The 25,094-nt window shown below is 40.3% G+C and overlaps 1 protein-coding gene across 1 annotated transcript in view; it reads right to left on the bottom strand.

Moving 5' to 3' along the window:
* Window positions 1-1,002: 1,002 nt before the first annotated feature.
* Window positions 1,003-25,094, bottom strand: part of man1a1 (mannosidase, alpha, class 1A, member 1) — a 131,060-nt gene continuing 106,968 nt past the window's right edge. The window contains exons 6-12 of the mRNA XM_084560628.1: window positions 19,048-19,171; window positions 18,855-18,948; window positions 15,030-15,145; window positions 12,364-12,583; window positions 11,409-11,581; window positions 11,010-11,125; window positions 1,003-5,542 (exon numbers count right to left, since the gene is read on the bottom strand). Coding sequence (XP_084416754.1) covers window positions 5,416-5,542; window positions 11,010-11,125; window positions 11,409-11,581; window positions 12,364-12,583; window positions 15,030-15,145; window positions 18,855-18,948; window positions 19,048-19,171 — 970 coding nt within the window. The 3' untranslated portion in view covers window positions 1,003-5,415. The remainder of the gene's footprint in view (window positions 5,543-11,009; window positions 11,126-11,408; window positions 11,582-12,363; window positions 12,584-15,029; window positions 15,146-18,854; window positions 18,949-19,047; window positions 19,172-25,094) is intronic.

The raw sequence follows: 25,094 nt of genomic DNA, 5'->3' as shown, positions 1-25,094 counted from the left end.
CGGGAGGACGCTAGCTGACATGATGATGGTTCATATTCACCCTGTGAGACGCATGTGTCTCCCATCAGGATAAAACTCTGATCATTAGTCAGTGAAGGTTGAACTGAGCCGACGGATGGCGCCACCGGCTTTATCTTTACGATGGAGAGAAGAGATGATAAAGATGAGCAATTGTCCCAAAATAAATCTATCTTGCGTCCCGCAGTGGCGGCAGTTCAGTTCAGACCGATAAGAGAAATGTCCTCAGCCTTTCAGCGGAGAGATAAGACGACAAGAATCAGGAAGGAGAAAATGAAACGGCGTCAGGAGGCAGAGTGACCTCTGAGCCGCTGGTGGTGATGATGAGGATCTTTATTAGTTCCTCTGTGAAGAAGAAGCTGGAAACACAAACAATGACTTCATCTCTGCAGATACAAGAAAATAGACGAATGAGCTTGTTAGTCGCAGAGATTGTTGAGTTAAACTTTCTGAGGAAATGAAAAATGAATCTGGCCTGAATGATATCACTCAAATAAAAGCTTTCTATAACATTTCAATTTGTAAAGGAGAGCTACACTAACTCTTAGAGAGTTTGTGTAAAGTTGTGAAAACTATTTAACAGCTGCGGAGAAATAAAGTTCACCCTGAGCTCCCCGGACTCCAAGACTCTGCTTGAGGCTATGCTAGCTGCTACCAGCATTAACGCAGCTCAGCCTCTGACCTTTAACCTTTGATTGGTCGACGGAATTGCATTGTAATGAAGGTAATGAAGGAAGAATGTGTGGACTAAAGAGAACAGTTCTCTGTTTGCTGCATTAGTTTGAATAAATATTTGCTCTTAAAATAAGCATCAGAAAATCTAAAGAACAAAGATCTGAAGCAAAAAATATATTATCATCACAATCTTACTTTTAAAATCTCAAAGTTTTTACACGGTCGTACCAAAACAAAGAAAAACGATGTGATAAATTCAATAAATTTCAGGAAGTAGTCAGAAAAAAGCACCAAAACAAAGAGTTATTAAAAGATTCTTTATTCACAATAGAAGTGTAACAAATATAGTTTATTAAAAAGTCTGCTGCTCATTAATGTCATTTCATCCAGAAGCTCAGAAGAGTTTTATATAAATGTCAAACGGCTCATCTGCCTCAGTGGAATATTTACATTTTCATCATCATCATCATCATCATCATTAATAATAATAATCTGAAACACAACAAAAGTTCCCCACAAAATGAAAAGTCTGCACATGAACGCAAAGTAAACTATGTGCAATGGAATGATTATCAGCAATAATCTGTACACACACATCTCTGAGGTTCACACGTTTTAAAGAGACTCAGACGGGTCGACCACGATCGGCTCCACCCCAGGAAGAAACATTGAAACATATTCAGCCGAGTCTTTAGGGGGAGGTGGAGCATGTTCACGATGACTACGACCTAACCGCCGTCAGTCTCCTCCGATGCTCGCTAGTAGAAAAGGCAAAGCCACACGACTCTAGACGGTTCAACGTGTTCACGGAAAGAATGGGAAATAAAATAACGACCAGATACGTTCCTGACAAGCGATTCCAAGGATCCACGCTCCAACAAAATAAATTATTTGAATATATCCTAAAAGAAAAAAAGAAAATCATTTCATGCTGCAGAAATCTTGACCAGATTTTAACTTCCTATTCAAATCTGTTTTGAAAACGATTTCATCAAATTCACGACAGCTACAAACCTTTAATATTTTAGGTTAAACTTGAAATAGACATTTTTTAAAATTAAGTTCTGTCTGGAGGTTTGAAATAACGCAGCAGATACCGAAACTAAAAGTTACAGAAAAATAAAACAATCAATCAGCTGTAACTGTTAGTATTTTATCATTAAATCTGATTGTTGGACATTTATTGAAGGTTTGGGACCAAACAGGAAAAACCTGACCTGTGTGATACAGAATGATAATAACAAAACAAATCATTGATGAATCCAGGAAATAACTAGCAGATTAATCAATATTGGCAATAATGGTGAGCTGCAGAGATTCATAAAACCACTGTGATTAAGAAGCTAAATGTAAATGGATTCAATCCAAATCCAAATCAACATGACCAAGTCTTCCTTTATCTCAGTAAAACTGTTGATTAATGACCAAGACACTGATGGATCAGAGTTAAACCAGAGCCTGAATCAGATATGAACGTCTCTCATTCTTTTGTTGAATATTTCCTATGAGTGAATGAACGAGTCAGATTTGGATTCAGATTTCCTCCAGACACCGTCGCTCTGTCTTTATCTCTGGTCGCACACACGGCTTCACAATGTCAGAGACGATCAAACAAAGATAAAACATATAAAAAAATACTCTTCACTTCACATTGGCTGGTACATTCATACAGCTCATGTCCTCTCTGGTGGTTTCCTGTAGTACATAGAAACACACACACACCTATAAATTAAAGCTGATATCTTCCTAGAACGTCTTCAACTCCTTTAACTCTGATCTATGGAAGAGGAATAGTGCCACTGGAAAAGAGATTGGGGGCTTACTGTGAAAATTTTTTTGGGTTGTGACTTATTTTGGAGAATATACTGAAGGAAAAAGTGACAGTTCTAATATTAAAATCACAATTTTGATTGAAAAAGTCAGAATTTTGAGATTTATGTCAACTTATAACAATTTTAAAATTGAAAGTCACAAATTTGAGGACAAAGTTTAAACTTTGAGAGAAAAGTCATAATTTTGAAAAGAAAAGTCAGATTTAAGTCTAAATTCTGCAGGAAAAGTCACAAATTGGAGATTAAAGTCACAATCTTGAAAAACAAAACAAGATTAAAGTCACAGTTTTGAGAAGAGATGTCATAATTTTAATATTTAAGTCCCAATTTTGAAATTAAACTACAACTTTGAGAATAAAAGCCACAGACTTGAGGGACAAGTCCTGACTTTTAGAATGAAGTCATAACTGTGAGGAAAAAATAATCTAGTCTTAATTTTAATATTAAAAGTCACAATTTTTTTTGAGGGGCAAAAAGATGCGAGAAAAAGTCATCATTTTAATATTAATGTCAGAATTGTGAGAGAAAAAAGTCACAACTTCTAGAAGAATAGTCCTGAGACAAAAATTCAGAATAAATAAAAGTCTGAATTAAAACAATAAGTCTAAATCCCAACTAACAGTGGTCCTGATCCTCTTCATCAGATCTCTGTCTTTTTCCAGCAGATTTAAATACACAGCTTTCCATTTCCTCTATCTCTTTAATCCCACAGTGCCACCTTGAGGTCGGCTCCCATCACCTGCGCGTCCTATGATCACCACCACAGAATAAATTAACACAATCGGCAAAGTTACAAACATGGACAAAACAAAAAGCGACTAAACTAAAACGCGCCGTCGTCTGCACAGCGACGTCCAGACGGGATTTGTCAGAGAAAATCAAACCTACTCTCAGTCGTCGTTTTTTGGTCTTTACTTTAAAATACATTTAATAAATAAAATGTGGGGCATTTTTTTTAGTGTTTAATTTGAAAATTCATGGCAAAATAACATTTGAACAAGCACTGCGATGAAGCACTGTCTATCTATAATATAATTTATGAATATTAGGGGAAATAAAAATCTGTTCTGAGATTGTAAAAAACATGTTGGACTCTGACGACATAAATAAATCTGATTTAATATTTTAGCCTCGACTTGTATGAATATAAGTGACAATTTGATGATGTTTAATATACAATTACTGGTCTCAGGTGGATATGTAATAGGAGTCACTCACCACTAGATGTCAGCGTTGTCAAGGAAACACCTGCTGACTGAGACCTGCACTGACCTACCTCTACATCTCTTTAATGAACTGATCTCCCTTTAATCACATCTTCCAATTAAACTATCAAATTAATACTTTACTTAAAGCTGCAAGACTATGTTTAAAACTCCCTCTCAGCACTGAAGGCACTAGATCGAAGACTAAACCGGACTAAATGTGGCTTCTGTGTCTGTCAGGAGAAACGTTAAATTTGTGAAATTCAACTAAACAACAAACTGAGCGTGAGTCTGAACGCCAGCACACGCTGTCTTGTCATGTGAGTGGAGGGTGGGAGGAGTAGAATGGTAAAGCTGTGTGGCGTCAGTATGGCTTCTTGTATGAGTCCACGTCTCCTCATAGAGGAGAGAAGATCCTACAGCCTCAACCTGGAGAAGACACAATACGACAACAAGAGAGAGAGGGAGGGAGGGAGGGTTCGACCGGTACGCAAATGTTCAAATAGAAGAATGAGGCCTATAATATTACTCGAATTCTTGGCTTAATAGAATACGAGGCTTGATAAAGTAGACTGCTAATAAGGTCAAACTCATCTCTTCTGTGCTACAGCTGAGCTATCCTCATCTGCTGAGTAAGAAATGTGTTCAAAACCTCCGCCAAACTAGAGTTAAGTTTAAAGTTTTTAACGCTTTTATTTTTTGTTTTTGGTCCCCGCTCTAGTTTACTTTCAAAAACCTTTAATCACAGAGTTTCTTCCAGCAGAATTCAAATCTGAGGAATAAGGAACACGGTGAGAACGATGGGAAAGGAAAGCTGTACTGGTCGAACCCTGGTGTTGACTGTGTGGTAGGAGGATAAATTAAAAAAGCCAGTTAGAGATAAACAGCAGTAGAAGAAGGAGGAAGAGGAGGAAGAGGAGTAGAGGTCTGTGTAAACGTCGTGGGGAGGAAGTGAAATCACCGACAGGTCGAGAGCTGGCGTGGCTGGTCGTCACGTTGTCACACCAAACTCAAAGGAATGAAGGAAGGAGCAGTAGTCCGGTATTCAGGGGGCGGGAGCAGAGGTCTTTATCAAAAAAAGAGGCTCGGGTCGAGTCTTTCCTTTGCAGCAACCACGTGTTCTTTTCTTTGAAATAAAAAGCAAACTCTCCAGCATGAACGTGGAGCAGCTCCAGCGCTGTTGAAGCGGTACAGGGGGAAGGGAAAGATGTGAAGTGAACTGGGCTCGACGAGTTCGGCCTCATGAGCCTCAAACATCGGGGTCCTCAACGTCCACGTGGAGTCCGCTTTTACTTCAGTCCATCAGCGTTCTCCTTCTTAATGAAACAGATATCAGACTAGAGCTGCAGCTACCGACAACAGAACCTATGGTGGAGAATGTGATAGCTGCTCAGATTATTCATATTCCCCACATTATGGTTTTTAAAGGAGCTATCACATCATCCAGCAGTAGAGACGTTGCTTCAGATCAGCGTTTCCAAAAAAAAAAACAAAAAACAAAAACAAAAAATACAACGAGAACTCCAACAGACTTTGACTCTGTTAGGATTTAAAGTGGAACCCGATTGAGAGGCTTCTGTAACCGTCGAAGGCTCCGAACAGTTGGACCGTTTCAGACAGACTAGACGGCTGGAGGCTCAGATATACAGGATCAGAGGTTCTCGCGCTACAGGAGGCTCCACCGCTTACTCCATCTCGTTGGGTCTGACCGTCTTGTCCTTCCTGATGACTGGCAGCGGGTGAGCCTCGGTGTTGAAGACCCAGTGGTCAAAGGGTAGGTGGTCGTCGTCAGAGAAGAGCAGGTAGAGGTACCTGGAGAGAAACGACATGATTTAATCTACAGGTATGACAAAGGTTCAGGTTTGTTATGTTAGCAGATAATGTCGCTAATGTTTTGGACACTTCTGCATAAAAATGACTCAAAACATTATCAGATCTTCACACAGGTCCTGAGGGTAGACAAAGAGAACCCAAGCAAACACATGAAACAATATTGTCCGTTTTTATTTGTTTGTTTTTTAAGAACATTAATCATTTGTACACATCATGTTTATGTACAGTATTTTTCACAGTATCTGCTGTGACCTCCTTGTGCAGCAATAACACCAACTAAACTTTTTGGTAACTGCTGAACAGTGGTCTACAGCAGCTTGGAGGAATTTTAGCCCATTCCTCAGTTCTGAGATGTTGGTGGGTTTCCTCACATGAACTGTTTGCTTCAGGTCCTTCCCACAACGTTTTTATTGGATTAAAGTCAGGACTTTGACTTGGCCGTTCCTAAACATTCATCTTGTTCTTCTTCAACTGTTCTTTTGACCAACGACTTGTGTTCTTTTGCTTGTTGTCTTGCTGCATGAGACAGTTTCTCTTAAGTTTCAGCTCGTGTACAGATGTCCTGACATTTTCTTTGAGAATTGATTGGTATAACTCAGAATCCATTGGCCCATCAATGATGACAAGCCGTCCTGGTCCAGATGCAGCAGAACAGGCCCAAACAAGGACATTTCCACCCCCATATTTCATGGACGGATGAGGTTCGGATGCTGGAATTAAGTGTTGTTTCATCTCCAAACGTGACGCCTCTCATTTAAACCAAACTATTCTACTTTGGTCTCATCAGTCCACTAATCATTGTCCCAGTAGTCTTCTGGCATGTCCACGTAATGCTGATGAAAATGCAGACGAGCAGAAATATTCTTTTAGGAGAAGCAGTGTATTTGTCCTTGCTACTCTGCCACCACACCATGGCTGTTCAGTGTTCTCCTAATGAAGGATTCATGAAAATTAACATTGCCAATGTGAGAAAGGCCTTTAGTTGCTTAGAAGTTACCCTGGGTTCCTTTGCACCACTCAGGATTTCCAACATTTCAGGTCACAAATACTTTTAAGCAGCTCTGTAGGTTTAAGTGCAAAGCTTGGTTTATACTTGTGCGCTGGTGTGTTGGCATCGTTGTGTAATTACACCGCTGATGTGCTACTTGGAGGTTAGTCAGCTGTGTTGACTTTCTCTGTGCACTTCAAACAATGGTCGACTAGTTATTAATAAATGTTGAACAACAGTTTAACGCATAAAAGACAGAAGACGTCTGAGTAGACTGAAGCTTAAGGAGGGTGAATTTTCTGTGTTGCAATCAAGGGTCTTGTGACCTGTGTTGCTATTACGTCTGGTTTGGTTTCTGGGGAGGAGCGCATCAGGCTACAGCGTAAATCTGTATTAAAGCAGAAACGAGTCACGAGCTCATCTCACTTTACAACTTTTCTAACTTCAGCAGTCATTTCAAAGTCCAAAGTTTCTACACCTAGATAAACACGTTTTTTAATTTCCCTCCAACCCAAATCTGCAGAGACGACATAAATAAATAAAACCGTTCATTTCCCGGAGAGGCGTCTCTCTCTGTTTGTTGAGTCATCATTGTCATGCTCCACTGTTCCAGAGACGTGCCACGAGTAATGTGTATTTATTTATTTATAATTACACCCACTGATCTATTCCCTCCACTTTCTACGGCTTATTTCCATGTAATGCTGCTACAGCAACAGAACATCAGCAAAAAAAACAGAGATGCACACACGGTCGAACGTATATACAAATATTAAAGCCTGTAAGTTTAAACTACATCTAAACTAATTCATTATCCAGAATAAAGTCACAGTTTCGTTGCTTTTAAATGAATCTTGATGGAAAATGACGAGAATTCTTGAGCTTGACTTGTGTGGGACTGTTTACTTTGCGGTGTTTTCCTATTACTCCCAGTTGTCTTCAGCTTTTGCAACATTTATTAGCGTTCCTGCCAAAAAAAGTCATGAAACACATGTGGAAGTTAGACAGGCAGAGGGGTGCGGCTCGGCCTCGGACCACTTCATGAAACGTGAAGTGATGAAACTTCTTGCGGTCCGGCCTCATTGAATCTTATGAAACTAACCTGGAATAACAGTAAAGACAGGGCAGCTGGTCTTGTGTTACCATTATTACAGACAGAGATGAATAAATTAAGGGAATATGTAATTCCATGGGTGTGTGAAGTAGAGAGGTGGCTTGTAAACTACATGTCAGCCGAGTAGACGGATGGTTCAGCTGAAGAAGAGATTGTCCAGGAAGCCTTCAACCTCCACAACGAGTCCCCGTCCTCCAGACAGCAGAGAGTGATTGAAGGCAGGCGGCGGTGTGAAGTATGGCCATGTCCTTGGCGCCAGTGGAAGATGAATCCTGGAAGTGGCTCAGCGTGATGCCAGGATCCCCGAGTGACATTAGGAGGATTAGACTTATGGCTCTGCTGCTAAATGGGATTGATATTTTCTGGTTCTGCTATCGTGGAAAATAATGCAGCTTGACTGATGAGGCGGTCATTGTGTCGGTGGTCAGCGCTACAGCTGTGGAGTTTAATGTGAGATGATTGTCTCATTGTCTATTACATTCTCTTATGAATTAACAAAGACAGCGACGACTACGATAAAATTTTAGTGACTTGTGCTGGTTAATAATCTGCTAAAGGTCATCCACTTAATCCACACATTGTCCAGTTTTATATGTCTGTATGTGCGGAAAAACTGCTCGCAACTTGTAATGGGTTAGCATGCTAGCGGTTAGCAACTGATTTGAAGAGTTTTTGTTTTAGGAGAATTTTAATATATCTCACCTGTTTAAATTATATCAAGGCTTAAAGTTATGCATGATTAAAGACGTGGATGCTTTGAGCGACAGTTGTGGATTTAATGTGAGACGACGTTCATTTTCTTTTTCATCTTTTTGTTCCTGGATAGGGATGTCCTGATTAGTATTGGGGGATTGGTATTGTGCTCCTATCCAAGCATTTTTAAAATGACTGGATCAGTATGGGGCTTCAGTCAAGCCCAATCTTTTGCAGGACACTGATCACCATCCTACAATCAGGAATATTATTGTTGTATAATAATGTTTTAAAGTCAGAGAGCTGGCAGATATTTTTTTCTGTTGAGATGCCCATGCATAGTGTTTCTGGTACTGTGCTAGGCCAGGTCATCTTGTCTCTGATTCAGTGGTTCCCAAACTTAATGATGAGTTGTTGCAGCCTTAGTTTCATGTCGGACATCAATGGGACTTTTTGATGGTGTTCACCAGAGAGAAAATAAATAAAAAATGTGAAACTGATCTGCAAAAGGAATCCAGGCCTCTCTCCCTTTGTGTGTGTATGTGCTGTAATCAGGAGTAGAGGTGACGCTTGTTAAAATTTACAGCCTATAAAAAAGTTGGATTGGATGGCAGCTCGGCCCCAACAGGCTCTGTTAGGCTAACCTTGACTTGCTGTCAGCAGCCGTCTGGTGTGTGTGAGTATATTCAGGAGGTAAAAGAAACAGAGAGGACGATAAATTGAGAGGAAGACGAGAAAGGACGAGGCTCTGCTCTTTGATCAAAGCTGATGGCATCATGGAGGTCCAGTGTGGAGCTGCTTAATGGTCTGAAACCTTCAACACTGTAACAACCAGGTTAATTAAATCTAATGGGACGACTTTATTAGCATGCTATTAAAGCCCAACGGCAGACAGGTTAGTCTTGGTGCAAATATCAATTATCTCCAGATGAGAGGATGTGCTCCTTTTCGTTGTCTGATATAATCATAGTCTGGATATTCTGGTGTTTTGAGCTGCTGGTTGGCCCAATTAAGACATTTTATAAATTTACTCTGGGCTCTGGAACTTGAACCACAAGGATTTTAAACAGTGTAGTTTCTTTATGAGCAGTTTAAACAAATATCTGTCCTTCAAGAAAAATAAAACATTGCTATGATCATATCTAAATCGTATAGCATTAAACCTTATAACCGTATGAATTGTTAAGACAGCATGTCCCCAAAACAAAATACTACCAATATTTCAATTACACCTACTTCTACCCTGACAGTGCACACTGACATCAGAATGAATATAAAAAAACAAACTCAAATAAGGAAGAAGCTGCAGCTTTAAATGTCAGTCAAATCAAACTAATGAACTCATAGCGGTTTCTGTTCCTGGTTCGACTTCTCCATCCATCACAGTGCTTCACAAACACTAAATATTCCTCAGTGTTTCCTCCTTTACGCGGACAGAAACGCACAAAAACAAAACACGAAACACAAGATGACGCTTGTCAAAGTGCAGCTGGGACTTTTCCTGCTTTAAACAGACTGAACTCAGTTGGAAAGGAAGCCCTAACAGCCACCAGACATCGCACTGTGTGGCTGACATTCACACTTTCACACACACACGTACACAAATTAACATGTATAGACTCACACAGAGGGGCAGTTAAGTTAAAAATATCAGCCAACTATTAGGAGGAAGTGAGAAGCAGTAACTGCCTGTGGCGTGTCAGGACATGCGGTGGTTTTCACATCATCTGTTGTTGTCTGATATTTTTCTACTGTTTCAGATCCATCAAGGCGCTGGTGTTCATTTGAGATGTTAATTAAGTGAATAAAGAGATTCTGTAATTGAAAGTAAGAAAGGCAGATTTCTTTTCCTTTCAGTGTTGTTAGTTGTGGTGTTTAGGTAACTGTGTTCAGCTCATATGTCAATCAAGTGTATGAGATGCTCCCATTGGTCGCCTCAAAGCTGAGATTAGTTTAACTAGGTACCCGCCCCCTGAGTGGGTTCTCTCCAGGTACTCCGGCTTCCTCCCACCACAGAAAGGTGGTGATTCAATTGGATGATCACTTTGGAGGGTGGGGTTTGTGGTGCCGTTAAACTGGACTGAATTAAACAAGTGCTTCCCAAACTGTGGGCAAATTTATGCTGAGGGCCAGATTAGACCCTCTGGTGGGCCGCTTTTGGTCTGCGGGCTGTATGTTTGACACCTGTCGTCAACCCTGTTGACTAAAATGTCAAAATAATAGGAACACGTGTCAGTACAACACAATACAATTAAATAGTTCTACAAACCACAGCCTCCAAAATGAAAACACAGTTCTCAGTTATTTTTCAACAGTTCTCAGTTATTTTTCACCAATGCTGAATATCACAACCTTCATGAAGAGAAGATTTAGTGCAGGACTCTTATATTAGAATGAATTAGTTTTCACTAATGAACTGGCAACTGAATGCACAGCACAGCTATGAGTCTCCCTCAGTGACCGAGTGAGTGAATTAACCTTGCCAGTAAACTGAGCCTCTCTCTGGAGCTTAGTCAGAATGAATGACAGATTGTGTTTGTGCGTGAAAGGCTTGACATCTATGTCAGTTTGAGGGTTGCAGGGTCCCGGTCCCTTTGTAAACAGCGCAATGACAGCAGCATCGTAACAGGACAGCAGTGAGCGTGTCTTACTTGAGCGTCTCGGCCAAGTAGAAGCTCTGCTGTACGTCGTCGTGGTTGGGAGTCGAGGCGTAGACGTCTCTGATGCCGCTGTAGCCTCCTTCTACTTTACAGTGCTGCTCCAGGGCCTGGGCGGAGAGACGGTAATGGAGGCCGACAGCAGGAAGAGGGAGAGATAAAGAAGGCCATCGGTGACTGGCAACATCAATCAAGCCATTTGTGTACTTAAAATATCTCTGAACCTTGGGGCGGATTATTTGCTAAATATAAAAATGAGCTAAATAGTTTGACCTTGTCTCAGCTTTCTGCCTCATGTGTAATTTCCTAAAGTATGTGACAAACTGCCTCATAATTCTCAAGAAACCCAGAGGAATGCTGCAGTCCAGCCGTTATTAAATGATGATATGTTACCTGAACAGCCTCCCAGCCCCACTCCCTGTATTTGGGGTCGTGGGTGAACCTCCACATGTACATGTAGGTCTCGATGACCTCAGGACGCAGGATGAAGTATTTCTCGTTCTGGCGGGTTGCAATGGCCTCGACCCCGCCGTCAAAACGAAACGCCTCTGGGCCGAGTTTCAGAGCTGCCGAGGAAAAGAGAAATATTTTAGAGATAAAGCAGCACACTAATTACTCCTCAGTTCATTTATTATAACATAAGTGGGCAGGTGGAGTGGAAATCACAGGACGGAAGGCAGCCCTAGATAATACTGAGCCAGATTTCATTCCTTTATTGTTTATCATCCATATATTTACATAATATTTAGTGCAGGTCAGTGTTCACTCAGAAGAAGAACTGCTGCTGTAAATGTTTCTCATTTAAAACATGATGCATTAAAACTAGAGACGTTCCAAAAAACATGGAATTAATTAAGACTTTCAAAAATGTGACTAAAAATACTAATTTGATCGTCCCAATTTAAACGATGCGCCGTCTATTTAGAGATTTATTGATCTCACAGTGGAGAGGTTTACAGTTACAGCAGCAGAGGGGATGGAAGAGTAGTTCACAGGATTTAGAACAAGAACATCAAATGAGTAGCACGTAGTAATAAATAAAACATTTTTTAAGAAGAGAGGAATAATTTAAGGTTGATATTGGGACGTTGGAAATATGATGCAGATACTGCACAGTGTAAGTGTTGCTGAACATTAAATTATGTTCTTGCACATAATTGTGTCTACCGGGAGACTTTATAGATCAGAACATGTTGTCACTAATTTAAGTAGAGTATAAAAGAATAACTAACCCAAACAGCAGCATAAGTTGATCATTTTAAATATTTAATGACTATACCTTGCAGTAATTCTGGCTCTTTCCTTCATAAAAGTAGCAAACTAGATCCAAACTAGAGTGAATTTTTACCGGTCCTGGAGTACGACTCGTGGCAGGTGCGAGCGATCTCCGCTGCCTGCTCCATCTGGTGGCCCGTCTTGTCGCTGGGCGCTCCGTCGGCACCGAGAGCGATCATGCCGCCGGCGAAGCAGGTCAGGTGACCCATCTTGTGCTCCAGCAGTCCCCCCTTCCACTCGGCTATGTAGGTCAGCCCGCTGCTCGACTTCCTCATCAGGTTGGTCTCTATCGCCTGAAAGACGGACGGGTTTTAATGGGTCAGTTGTCACATGAAATACATCAAGAAAAACCTCATCAGAAGCTAGTTTTATTTAACCATTTTAAATCCAGACGGTTAAAATATTCTTACTCTAAGACAGGGGTTACGAACTCATTTAAGTTCAGGGGCCACATACAACCAAATCTGGTCTCAAGAGGGATCTCAAGAAAAATAAGTGCAATTTTGACACATTGCTGTCTGCTGGTTAGTTTGGGGTGTTGTGTTCTGTCACTACTCTGACTAAAACAGTAGACAAATGAGTACTCTTTAAAGAAAATTCATGCCGTGGGCCAGACTAGACCCTCAGGTGGCCTGGTTTTGCCTCTTGGGCCATCTGTTTGACATCCCTGCTACATTTAAACTTCTATTTGCAACTAGATATCTGCAGTTTAAAGCTACAAAAACACATTTTCAAAGGCATTTATTTGCTTTCCACTCAAGTATATGACCTTCCTTCATATAAAACCACACACTGTGTTCATTATGTATCTCCTTTCATCTTTAAACACAGATTGCTGTGCTTTTTTTTTTATTAGCTACTGCCTCTGATTTGTTTTCTGTATACTTGTTTTCAAATATAAAAGGACATTTCTTCTGTATTTTGGGCTTACTGAACAAAACCAAATACAGTCAGACATCCTGCTGCTTCTTTCCTCCCGAGCCGCTCCTTGACAAATAAAACAAGAATGCCTGTAATCCTCGGAGATCAGGAGGGATTATGGGTAAAGTATCCCCGCCTGTTTAATTCTGTATTTTAGACGCTGTGTAATATATTTGCTCCCCAGCGTGCTTCAGAAAGACAAACGGACAATCGTCTCTCTCCAGCTGAGACCCGGCGCCCGTCACCACAAACTGGAGCTGACAATTTGTTTTAACCGTTTCCCTTTTTTGGGTCTTTTTATTAAAATGTGTGCGTACTCCCGTCTCCTTCTGCTCAAACAAGACTGTCTTTAAATACCACAGCAAGGAGACTAATCATTTCTAAAGCTGACCTTGCGTTTGTTGTTCACTATTATCCAAAAACCATTTATCATAACTCAGACAGACGTAAAGCCCCGAGGAGCAAATACACACGTTCACCAATTCAGACAGAACAACTGTCTGATTTATGGCTTTTTAAAGGTTAACACATTCAGGTTTGTAGAGGAGAAGATAATGTCACCAATATATTGAAAGTATAAAACTGAAAACTGAAAAAAATAAATAAATAAAGAAAGAAACTCAATTAGAGTAAATAATTAGCTCTGCATTAATATAAACTAAACTTTTAAAAGTGGAGATTTTAGTTGATTACACGTTTTTTTTTGTTTTTTTTTAATGAATCCTCCCCAAACATATAAAAACATCAATATATATATTATTATATATGCAGGTAGTTGTGTGATAAAGCCTTAATTGACACATCAACTGCAGTAAAAACTGTGGATCAATTTTCTTTCGAAAGAAAATCTAAAATTCACTTCCAGATAAAACCAAAGCAGGCACAAACGACCCAATAAGCATATTAGCAATGTGATATTCCAATTGTTTTCTTAATGAATGAATAAACTGTTGACAGAAAAAAGTGATAAATATTCATGTTCAGGTTTTAAATTTTCTTAATTTGATAGATTTTACATAAAACTGAGAAAGGAAGTTAAATTCTAAGCCGTATTTTGTGTTTTTTTTTCTTAAATAATGACTCAAATTCTTAATCGATAATGTAAATAGCTGCAGATTAATCGATTAATTGATCAGGTGAAGCCTAGTGGAGCCTATGAGTGAAACCACAGACTGTATATAAATATGGACGACTCATCCCCACGTCCTTGCATTGGCCAAACTGATGCTACTTTCCTGAGGATATGGGCAGTGCCATCTTGTGAGTCTGGAGCCAGAGTCTGTGCAGTACGGTCTTAGAGCGGAGCTACGTGGAGCCGTGATATCGATGACCTGATCACACTTCCTCCAGAGTCACTCGCGTTTTTGTTTAATTAGTACTACGCTCTGCTCTACCTCCACCAGTTAAAAGGAAATGTTGGATTATACACTGTACTTATTTATTTATTATTTTTTCCAACTCTCAGTCCCATGGGACCACTTTACGGAGTGGTTGGGATGGCAAGTTTCTATAGCGTCAAATAACTAACTAAAATGAAACTTAACCAAAAAACTGACTTTATATATGCATCAGCATTATATTTACTACCTAAAATGACAGGAACCGTACTTGAAAAAAAAAATTTGATCTGTACTTTACTGTTTTAGTTTGGCTCAAGTCCCATCCACTAACATAGAGGAGGTGGACCTTATGACCTATACTGCAGTCATTTTTGAGGGGCTGTTCCCTCGTCCATCTTTATACAGTCTATGAGTGAAACCAACTCTCTCAAAGTCACCTGGAGTCTCTCTGAACGTCTCTCAGGTGTGTGTGCTTTACCTGCAGGGCATCGTAGTACATCTTCTTGCCCTCCTCGTCCGTCTTGTCAGACATCAGCCAGGCCTTGAGCAGGTACTCATAGAAACTGTCACCCAGGCCACCCACAGACACGTGATCTGCAACACACACACAGACAGACAATAAAGAAAAAGGTATGCAACTCACACATAGCTGGGACATGTCTGCTGGCTTAGTTTATAGCTACTATCCACACATCATCCTCACCTGCCACAGGCCTGGATGTATGGAAGGAATAAAGACAGCACACCTGAAGTCTATTTATACAGGCGTCATGTGTGTGGCTTGTTATCCTACAGACAGGAGGGTTTTATTTTTGCACTGGTCCGGCTGATCGTCAGCGAAGGCTCATCCATATGCATGTGTCATTAACGGAGTGCGGCCGTGTTTGTGGAGTGCACAGATTAAACGTCAGCTGTGATCATCTTGAGGCGGGGAGAAGAGGAGGCCGGCGCCGGAGAGAGTTTGTTTCTGAGGCGGTAACAGTACGTGGCCTTCGACAGGGTTTAAACCGGGAGCAAGAGATGAGACACGCTTCTGATGATCAGCTCAACGACACATCAGCAATCTCATTACAATAAATGTGGATCTAATATATTAATAGAAACAGAGAGAAGGTGTAAACTATGACTCAACGTTTTTACCCACGCAAGCTCGAACGTCTGGATGAACCTACAAACTAAGGTCTTCTGTGTATAAAATATGAACGAGGTAAGCACTTCTGGAAAGCTGCAGCGTGGAGATATTTCTCAGAGTTATAATTCATTCAGAATATGTGTCCACATCACAAAAAAAAGTATAAAAGGATTTTTTTCTGTGATGATTATTCTTTTTTTCTTTTTTCTTTTTTGCAGCAGTGCTAATTAAATACGTCGTCATTTGCATGAAATACATTCATGAAAACACGGTGGCTGGTCCTGGTTAAGAGTGTCAGTATTCTTAGTCAATATTTCAGTGCCCCAGATGATAAAAGCGAGCAGACCAGAGGTGCACATCCACATTTAACCATGACAAATACTAGCGTGTAGTTAAAAACAACACCTCGCAGAACTCCAATAGAAGATGAAAGCGCAACAGTGGATATAAAGACTAAATAATCAAATTAGAGCTTGAAGAGGGCCTAAAAATATCAGCCACTGATATTTTTCCTTTCCACCTCTCCATGTGTCCGTACCTATCGCTTCAGACTCAACAGTTTCTCAACAATTAATCACCGAGAACAGGATGTTTCTGCAGTATTTCATTTGCGAAACCGTGTCGCTTTCTAATCCATTATTGGTCTAATTTGCGTAATCTCTGTGGTTCTTGGCGGGAGGCCGTAATGAAAACACAGCGGGTTAAAGGACACATTTTCTGCTGCTCCTGATGTCGTGTTTAACTCCAGCGGCTCCGTAGTTGCTGGAAAAATTAAAAATGCAGACTAAATATATCACTCTCAGATCTGTCTATTATATATGAGACTATTACCATGAGATGGTTAACTTAGCTTTGCATAAAGACATGAAAAAGACACCTCTAAAGCTCCAAAGTTAGCTGACAATTTACTTCAAAGTGCCGGATTCCTCGGGCAAACTATTACTACTACTTCCATCACTTCTCTATTATACTTCTCTATGTTCTTCTCTTTATTCTTGTTTTGTACATTGTCTCCTCTTCCTGAGCTCTGTCATTACCATCATTACCTGCTCAGCTTCACTGTTTGAAGAGTCTGATAATGGATTTAAAATTACACACCGTTACCGCAGCTTGTCGGAACTGGGAGAGTGTGAAGGGACACGGGTGGAGTGCGTATGAAATACTTGACAGTGGTAATGTATAGTGAGTCGATAAGGTTCAAAAAGAAAGTGAAGAGGAGTGGACGTTACTCTAGACCACTGGCTAAAGTCATAAGGCTTTATTAGGCTAATTTAAACTAAAGTGAGGTCTTTCTGTCAGCATGTTTAACATCAGTTTTCCTCCTGTTGATTGAAACAACATGCCGCACCTTCATTATTTTATTTTAGTATATTAGCTGTAATTTATCCTCTGTGATGGTAGTGCTTAATTTACATTACCGTTTTTCAACCATTCACACTCACAACTGCGGCCAACCTACGAGCATGTCTTTGGACGGTGGAGAGAACCCACGCAGACACAGGGAGAACATGCTAAGTCCTCAAAGAGAGGCCCCAGTCAGCCCATGGATCAGAACCCAGAACCTTCTTGCTGTGCAGAAGGTGGCTAACCACCATACCACTGTTCTGACCAATAAGTAATTTAAGTTAAATAAATCTAGTTAAGACAAAACTAGAGGGATAAGACAAAAACTGAATGAGTTGAGTAGTAAGTAAATAAACTGGATATAAATAAATATGGCCCAAAGTCAGAAACTAAACGCGACATCTGTATGGTCTGAAATAAATGATGAAAAGATATTTTAATTACAGATTAATTAAATGTTTATTTTCTAAATTTATGTAAATAAATGTTATTATTAGCCCATAAAATGTAATTAAAACATACGGATATAATCTCGAACTGATGTATTAATATTTCTGGTTTTGTTACAACCAACAGCCCTAACAACTATTATTTTGACTTTAGGGGTACATTTATGATTAAAACAATTACTAGATGGATGAAATCGATATAGAATCACGACTCAATCGTTGATGTATCATCTCACCTCCTCTCATCATAGCCAGGTTTTTAGTTCTGGGTGATGGTATTTTAATAAAAAGTCTGTGGACTTAAGAGTGGGCGAGCAGAAAGGAATATGGTGCACGGACAAAATTAAAAAAAATAATGAGCACTCTTAAAATCGGAGCTGGAGACAGTGTAATAATTAGAGCAGGAGAGTGGTATGTGCACTCTCCTGGTTTTAGTCGGTACAAATTGTAGGTGTGGAGCTGTTTTCTGTGACAGACAGACATAAAGTGCACTGCAGCGATCTGGACAAGTTGTAATTTGCATGCATTAGTGCTTCAGTGTCATCTTGGATTGACAAAAAAAAAAAGATGACATTCTTCAAGCTATAAATGCAAATTTTATTAATGTTTCTGGTATCCGACTCAAAGTCCAGGTAATTATTAAGCCAAAGATTCCAGCCTGTGATTTTTATTTTAATTATACACTGATGCTCTCTCACCTTTATTCTGTGGGGGAAATTACGAGTCAGTCTTGCACTGTTGCCTGAGATTGTCTTGAATAAGACAGGAAGACGTGATTAATATATGTAGCTATTATTTAATATTATATCTACAAATGATTGTTCCAAGTAGAGGTTTAAACTACAAAGTAAATTAGAAGCCCGAGTGTAGCGCCATGAGGCACACCATGGGAAATGTTGAACTCTCTCATTCACCACTGACGAAATCAGTTTTGTTTACAACAAAATGGCTCTGATTGGTTGTAAGTGCAGAAGTAGTTTTTTCTCTGTATCGTTTGAAACACGTCCCACAAATGATACCACACTACGGCCATCTGTCCTGGTGACCACCATTTTTTTTTGGATGGTAGAAAGGGTTGTCCACTAATCACAAAGTTGGAAGTTTAATCCCTGGCCAGTCCAACTGTGGAAGTGTCCTTGGTCAAGATACTGAACCTGAAGTTGCTACTAAAGGCAGGTGACCCCTATAATGGTAGCTTCCGCCATTGGTGTGTGAAAGATAAACACTGTAAAGGGCTTTGAGTGCTGCTAAGGTAGATAAGGCGCTGGTAAGGTACCATTTACTTGAGGTATTAACAGACAGTGCCATGAGAAGTACTGTGTAAAAACGGGATGCAGAAAAAAATAAGTGATGTGAAAGAAGGGTGAGGAGGACTTACGTTGGCCCCACTGGCCGCTGTTGGGGTTCAGATAGTTTGGGTACAGTCCTTGGGGTTTGTCGAGTCGATTGAGTACTTTACGGATGTTCATTACCTAGTGATAAAAGAATCAACACAGATGCAACTTAAAGTACGACGTTCACGGCAACCATTGAACAAAGCACTATTTCCTACTCCACTCTGTTTCCGTTACCTTCTGAGCAAAGTCTGGGTTTCCTGACAGTTCACTGAGATGCATGAACTCCAGATGCAGGGTACCATACTCTGCCAGGATGCTGCTTCCACCTGACGCCCACGGCCAGTTCCTGCCAATTCCACTGGACAAAGACAGAAAAACAAGCACACTCAGGAATTACACTTAAAACCACTTCACAATTAATCATACCAAATCATATGACAAGTAAAGACACATGGAGAACCAGCTTTACTTGGTTTGACTTGTGTACATTTTATGGTCTTAACACTAAAGGAACAACTGAAAACAGCTGTTAATTCTTCAAAAAGTCAACCTGAAACTCTATCTCAGCATTCACAAACTAAACCGGACCCTTTGGAAGTCGGGACTCGATGAAGGAAAGGAGGATTCTGGTTGGTGGACAGAAGACAAATCAAAAGGCCAACAAAGGGTCAGTTAAGTGTTAAGACTTGTAAAATGTTTCTGTAGTTTAAAAGCTCATTACTATTTATCACATTGTGACATTTATAAACAGATGCATAACTCTTTAACGACTAAGCCTCAAAATGTCCACATGGAGAAAGTGATTTTGCTGATCTTTTCCAGAATATCTTTCAGTATCTGGCAGTTATTTACAATTTACTGCATGTTCTAAGAGTGTAATAAACTTCTGGGCGAGGAAATTACGGTAATGACACCATACTGGCTATAAACCATTGGATTTTTTCCGATTGTGCAAACTGAAATATGAAGTGAGCTTGCACAAACATGTTGCTGGCGACATGTTTTGTACGGTTTTAAAGGGTTATTGACACTGAAATTAAAGTTTACCCTCCATTTGTGTTCCACTTATGGATGCGTCTTCATACACTAGACATTGACATCACATCTTATCATTGTCAGTCAATCAGGACTTGTTGATGATCTTGTTGTAGAGGTGAAGGTACAACCCCCTCCCAGATCATATATGAGAGTTACAAGGCCTGAAAGGTTTGACAAAGACAGAAGACCTTGAAATAGTGTGTGTGTGTGTGTGTGTGTGTGTGTTTCTTGGATCATTAGAGCCACAGACAGATGACTTCCAGGCCAGGGACTGATGAGTCTGGTGGTAAAGTAACCACTCATGAATACATATTAACTATGAGACATACACAACTACATAAACTACACAAACACACACATATACAGAGGAAGCAGAAGCAGGAGAGACATCCAACAAATGAGAGAGAGAGAGGGGGGAGGAGGAAGGAGTGTGGATTGGGAGAGGTGCCATGCACACGTCTTTTTAAAGAGCTGGATGAACATACTAATTACTCCCCCCTCCCGCCCCTCCCCCTTCAACTCATCATGCTGCACAAGCCATAATTTGTTTCCCATTACACCACGGATTTAATCAAGTCGGAGAAACACAGGGAGGACCACTGCAGCATCAGGCAGCGAGCACAGACATCGGGTCAGAAAACTGGTGGAAATCATTTTAGATCCTGATTAGAACTTGTTTTCTTACTGCAGATTAAACTTTAGACAAAAGTTTAACATGCTGCACTGCAAAACATACTCCTTCTGCTACTTTAAGAAGAACTCTATTCCTTTATCTCCACAAAAAACTCTCACCGCCGCCTCCACCTCCCCGCGGTTAACCGCAGACTTGATCTGTCCATCCATCTTTTTTTTCAATCCTTTCTATAAACCCTGTGATGAAGAATAAATCCTTTACGCTTAGCTGGGTGGTGTGGCGAGGCAACACACACCTTTCTAACTCAACCCTGTCCACCCCAATCCCTCCCAAAGCCCTGCTGTGAGTAACACTAAATCCCTGTTAAGGAGAACAAAACAAAAAGACAGCGGGGGGAAGCTGCTGTGTAAACCAAACAGACACAAACCTATGCAGTGCATTTATAAAGTGTAACACTGGAAACAGAGACGAGGGCGTGTTTGGAATATAATTTGTTTTTGCAGGAGTCTGAAAGATTGAAAAAAAAATATTTAGACTATTTGGGATCTTTATGTCTTGCTGGAACCTAATTAAAAATGAAGAAGAAGAAGTAGTTGGCCTGTTTGAAGACTTTTAGAAGACTTTGTTTTTTAAATTATTACACAATTTAAGCAAACTAAGAGAACTACAAGAATCCACTTATCCACTTACTAATCTAATAAATAAGATCACCTTCATCTTACAAGGGACATTTGCATTTGTAAGCACAAATCAACTGAGAAACTAACCTTAACTGGTCTGTTATGGCCAATAGGTTTTGGTGGCTAGTGCTAGCTACGTAGATATTGCTGTACATTTTTTTTTTTTTTTTTAGCAAAGATGTTATCTCTTAACTTTAAATCTGATTAAAACTGTGATCAAGCGTTAGCTAGCTAGACAACAAATCGAGAGAGAAGAAGGACCGCAAATAAGACTCAGTATGACTGTGATGGTTCAGTCATCCAGGTCAACGTATATCCAAAAAAATCTAAGGTAAAACAAAGGAATCTGGATGTGTTGGGTTTTCTTGAAGACGTTAACTGACCCTAGTTAAGTGAGTTTCAGGTGTGCATTAATGACAGATGTTGCCAATTAAAACCTAAATTCTCCACCAGTTATTTATTTAAGCCTTGGATGAAACGTCTTCAATAAAACTCAAACAAGTCCAGTTGCTTTTGTTCTTAGCTTTGTTTTTTGGGCAGCTCTGACGTCTCGAACAGACATCCCAAATTACTTTTATCTATGTATTGTACAAATGACGGCTAAGATCTTAACAACAGCTGCTTCTACAAACACAGCAGGAGAAGGCTGGTGAATAAACCAAATGGACACAAAGCACCAAAAGCCAACGGATGTAAGTGATTCCCATCCTGTGGCTGCTACTACCCACTCACAAACTGTGGTTGTAATAATGCTCTAATGCCTCTGGGTCAGACAGCCTTCCGCCTCTGCTCCATTTTGGGCTAAATGAACCAGTTTCAATAGCTGAAGGACATTCATGTTCTGATGGAAAGTCATTGTTGTTCCAGCCACCTCCTGTACTGGGACTGGAAACTGGCCTTCATCCACTGGCATAAGGAACAATGCAGCTGTATGAGTCCATCTGAGAGCCCAGTGTTGTGTTTGACTAGTGATGCACATGTCCTGGTGGCCCAGTTTTAACAACAGCACATCCCCTCCCTCTCACACATGGGATGTAATGAAAAGTATTAGCTGTAAGCTCTACAGGACATTATTGGTTTATGACCCCGTATATTACAGGCTATACTGCTGTTATTATAAATACACTGTACAAATAAATAAAGCATTAGCTATTCTTAAAGAAGACTCAACTAAGACCTTTACAAATGTAAGCTAGCAACGTCAGTACAATGATAAAAGCCAGATGTATCAAGACTGATATGAACCCGGCTGGAGCTTAGTTAACAGTGACATTTGTGTCTCTCTCTCTTCATCATCACACTGAAAATGTTGCGCTTATGATCCCTGTTTTACAACCAAACAGTATTAATAATACAAAAAAACACATTCAGTAATTCCGAACGTTAATCAAATGTTGCGCTGACCTGGAACCAGAGGACTTTCAACAGATTATAAGAGGCTTACACCCAAAGTATCAAAACTGATATTGAACTTTTATTATAAATCAAGAGATCATTCCACATCATCCACCTCTGACAGGAGAGATATGACTCTGTTTGTTTGGCTAACAGAAGAACCTTTGTGAAAGGTTTCAATTAATTTGCTTGGCCCACATTTTATTATGTGTTATATAATTTGGCAGACATTAAATCAGACCATGCAGAATGTACTCACATGGATCTTTGCTGTTCTGTTTTCATCTTTCTATTAAATATAACAGATTCGGTCTGAACTTAAGCAAAGCTGCAATTCAAACCTCAAGCCTCCAGTTCTACGTAGCATATGATAAATTTCCACAACATCTAAAGGCCTGTCCATATGTAAGAGACTTGTTAATTGCCCATCTCTTTGTAACGGACAGTTGGTCCAGGCTCTGATTGCCTGGAAGCCCTCTTGTATGTTCCCCTACTCAAACGTTTCCTATTGAAAGAACATAAAAACTATGCTAGTGTATGGACGGAGTTAACTCTTCTTGCTGCCACTGCTCCTTATTTGTTAATAGAAAATACTATCGCTATCAGAATGGTGAATTTGGTTGTGTTTCTTTGCGGTAAACTTTTGGGGGACTGTGTGTTTGCTTCGTACGTCAGTCAAATGTATTGGTCGCTTCCACTGGTTGTAGCCTCTAAATTGAGATTACTTCAACTTGGTACATGCCCACTTACCACTGCCAAAGTTTTTCTGACTTATCATCGCTATAAATTCCTGCATCTCAGTAACACTTCATCGTCTCTTGTTGCCACACTGCTGTGAGTCTCCCTGTGTGTGCGCTCCTTAATAAATGGACCATTGGGTTGTTCTGAGGTCAAGAATAAACTTTCAGACTCTACATTTCTTCATTTCGCTATCTATGAGTGACTACAATATTTAAGAGGCATTTGAGTTTTCTTTCAAGATATACTGAATATGAGTTTATATTCAGTGTTACCAACTACATTTCAGTATCTTTGATGTCTAATAATGGTGATGAAACTACCTCTATCCTCATAAAACCTTGACAAAATCAATGTGTACGTATTTCTTGGAAAAACGTGAAACCTTTGCTTGCATACTGCTTAGTTTTGGGTGTGTTTCTACCACCTGACAAACTGCAGAATGATGTGAAACCACAGTGAGAAAAATGCCAGGAAATCTTTCCTGTATGTCACTGTCATAGCCTGAGAACGCATGCACGGAGTGGACAATTGTATTTTTACTGAGACGTTGTCGTCCTTCAAGATGACTTTGGCCAGCAAAGACAAAAAATAAACTAAAATTTAAGGGCTCAAGAGGTCTGATATGGATCCAATGACATGACCTAGAAAATAAAACTGGGTCATTACAGATTAATGTCACTGTGATTTAAAATAGTTTCCATCGGAGGGCATTTTCCAGTCCACTCTTCTTATCATTCAACCTCCCACAGTCACTTCCTGACCAGCTGTGAAACCACAAATCATAGGCTGCTAGTTTTATCCCCTCCAGTGCACCAACAACAGAGAATGATAATTCTGTGGTGCCAAGCAGTAACCTGGAAAAACAGAAAAGGCAGTCCATCTCCATAAATTAGCATGTCACGCCAGGATGTGCTCCCTCACGCCTCTCTGATATTAAGTCATGCCTCCAGTTCATTTATACTCCTTGGTTAGAGGAAACCTATATTTTGGCCCAGTTTTCCTTTTTTTGTTCTCTCTAGCAACCCTTTCACTGTACTCCGCCTCATCCACGCCATGACCTCCCTTTTCCTCCCAATTTTCTCTCTGCTGTATATCTCCTCCTCTCCGTCTTAGAATCTGTCGTGGTCCTCCTCCTCCGGGCACAGAGAAAATGTGAATTGCGATAGATGCAGTTAGCAACTTAATTAGAGCCCTTAAATCACGGCTGCCTTCCACTGCCTCAGGTTACTGCCGAGGAGAGCCGCACTGTGAATGAGTGTGTGGATTTGTGTGGCGTGTAAAATAAAAATTAAAAGAAATCTCTGTATACCCTGAGAGCTAAGTCTTTGTTCTTTGTTACTCTGCTGTAGGACCACGAGGATATACTGCTACCAATACCTCAGTTAGGTTGTGGCCACCACTATCTCTGGTGACAAATCACAAACCTGAACTATTCCACACAAGTATGTCAATTTGCGCAGTTGGCTACCTACTGCTCTGTACTTTGGCCACTTCTATGCAGATGATGCTGTACTTTTCACACTGCTGTTCAACATTAAGGATGTTGTACACTAAAGTAGCTTTAAATGAAAACATAAGCCCTCCAAATTTCCACACATCCACTGAATTAACAAGTTCATTTTCCTGTCGCATCACGATGAAAGGGCACCACGACAGACTGGCACTTCACAGGGTCACCATGTGTGATGGCTTCACTGGGCCGCATTCTCCATCTAGACCTATTAATCAAACTCCAGGACCCCAGGAGCTCAGGATTGATTGCTTTGGTCTGAGCCTGTAGCTGAAGGAGCAAA

The sequence above is a fragment of the Chelon labrosus genome, assembly GCF_963514085.1.
Source record: "Chelon labrosus genome assembly, chromosome: 14".
NCBI lineage: Eukaryota > Metazoa > Chordata > Actinopteri > Mugiliformes > Mugilidae > Chelon > Chelon labrosus.
The sequence above is the reverse complement of the archived record's forward strand: the minus strand, read 5'-3'. Positions and strand labels throughout refer to the sequence as shown.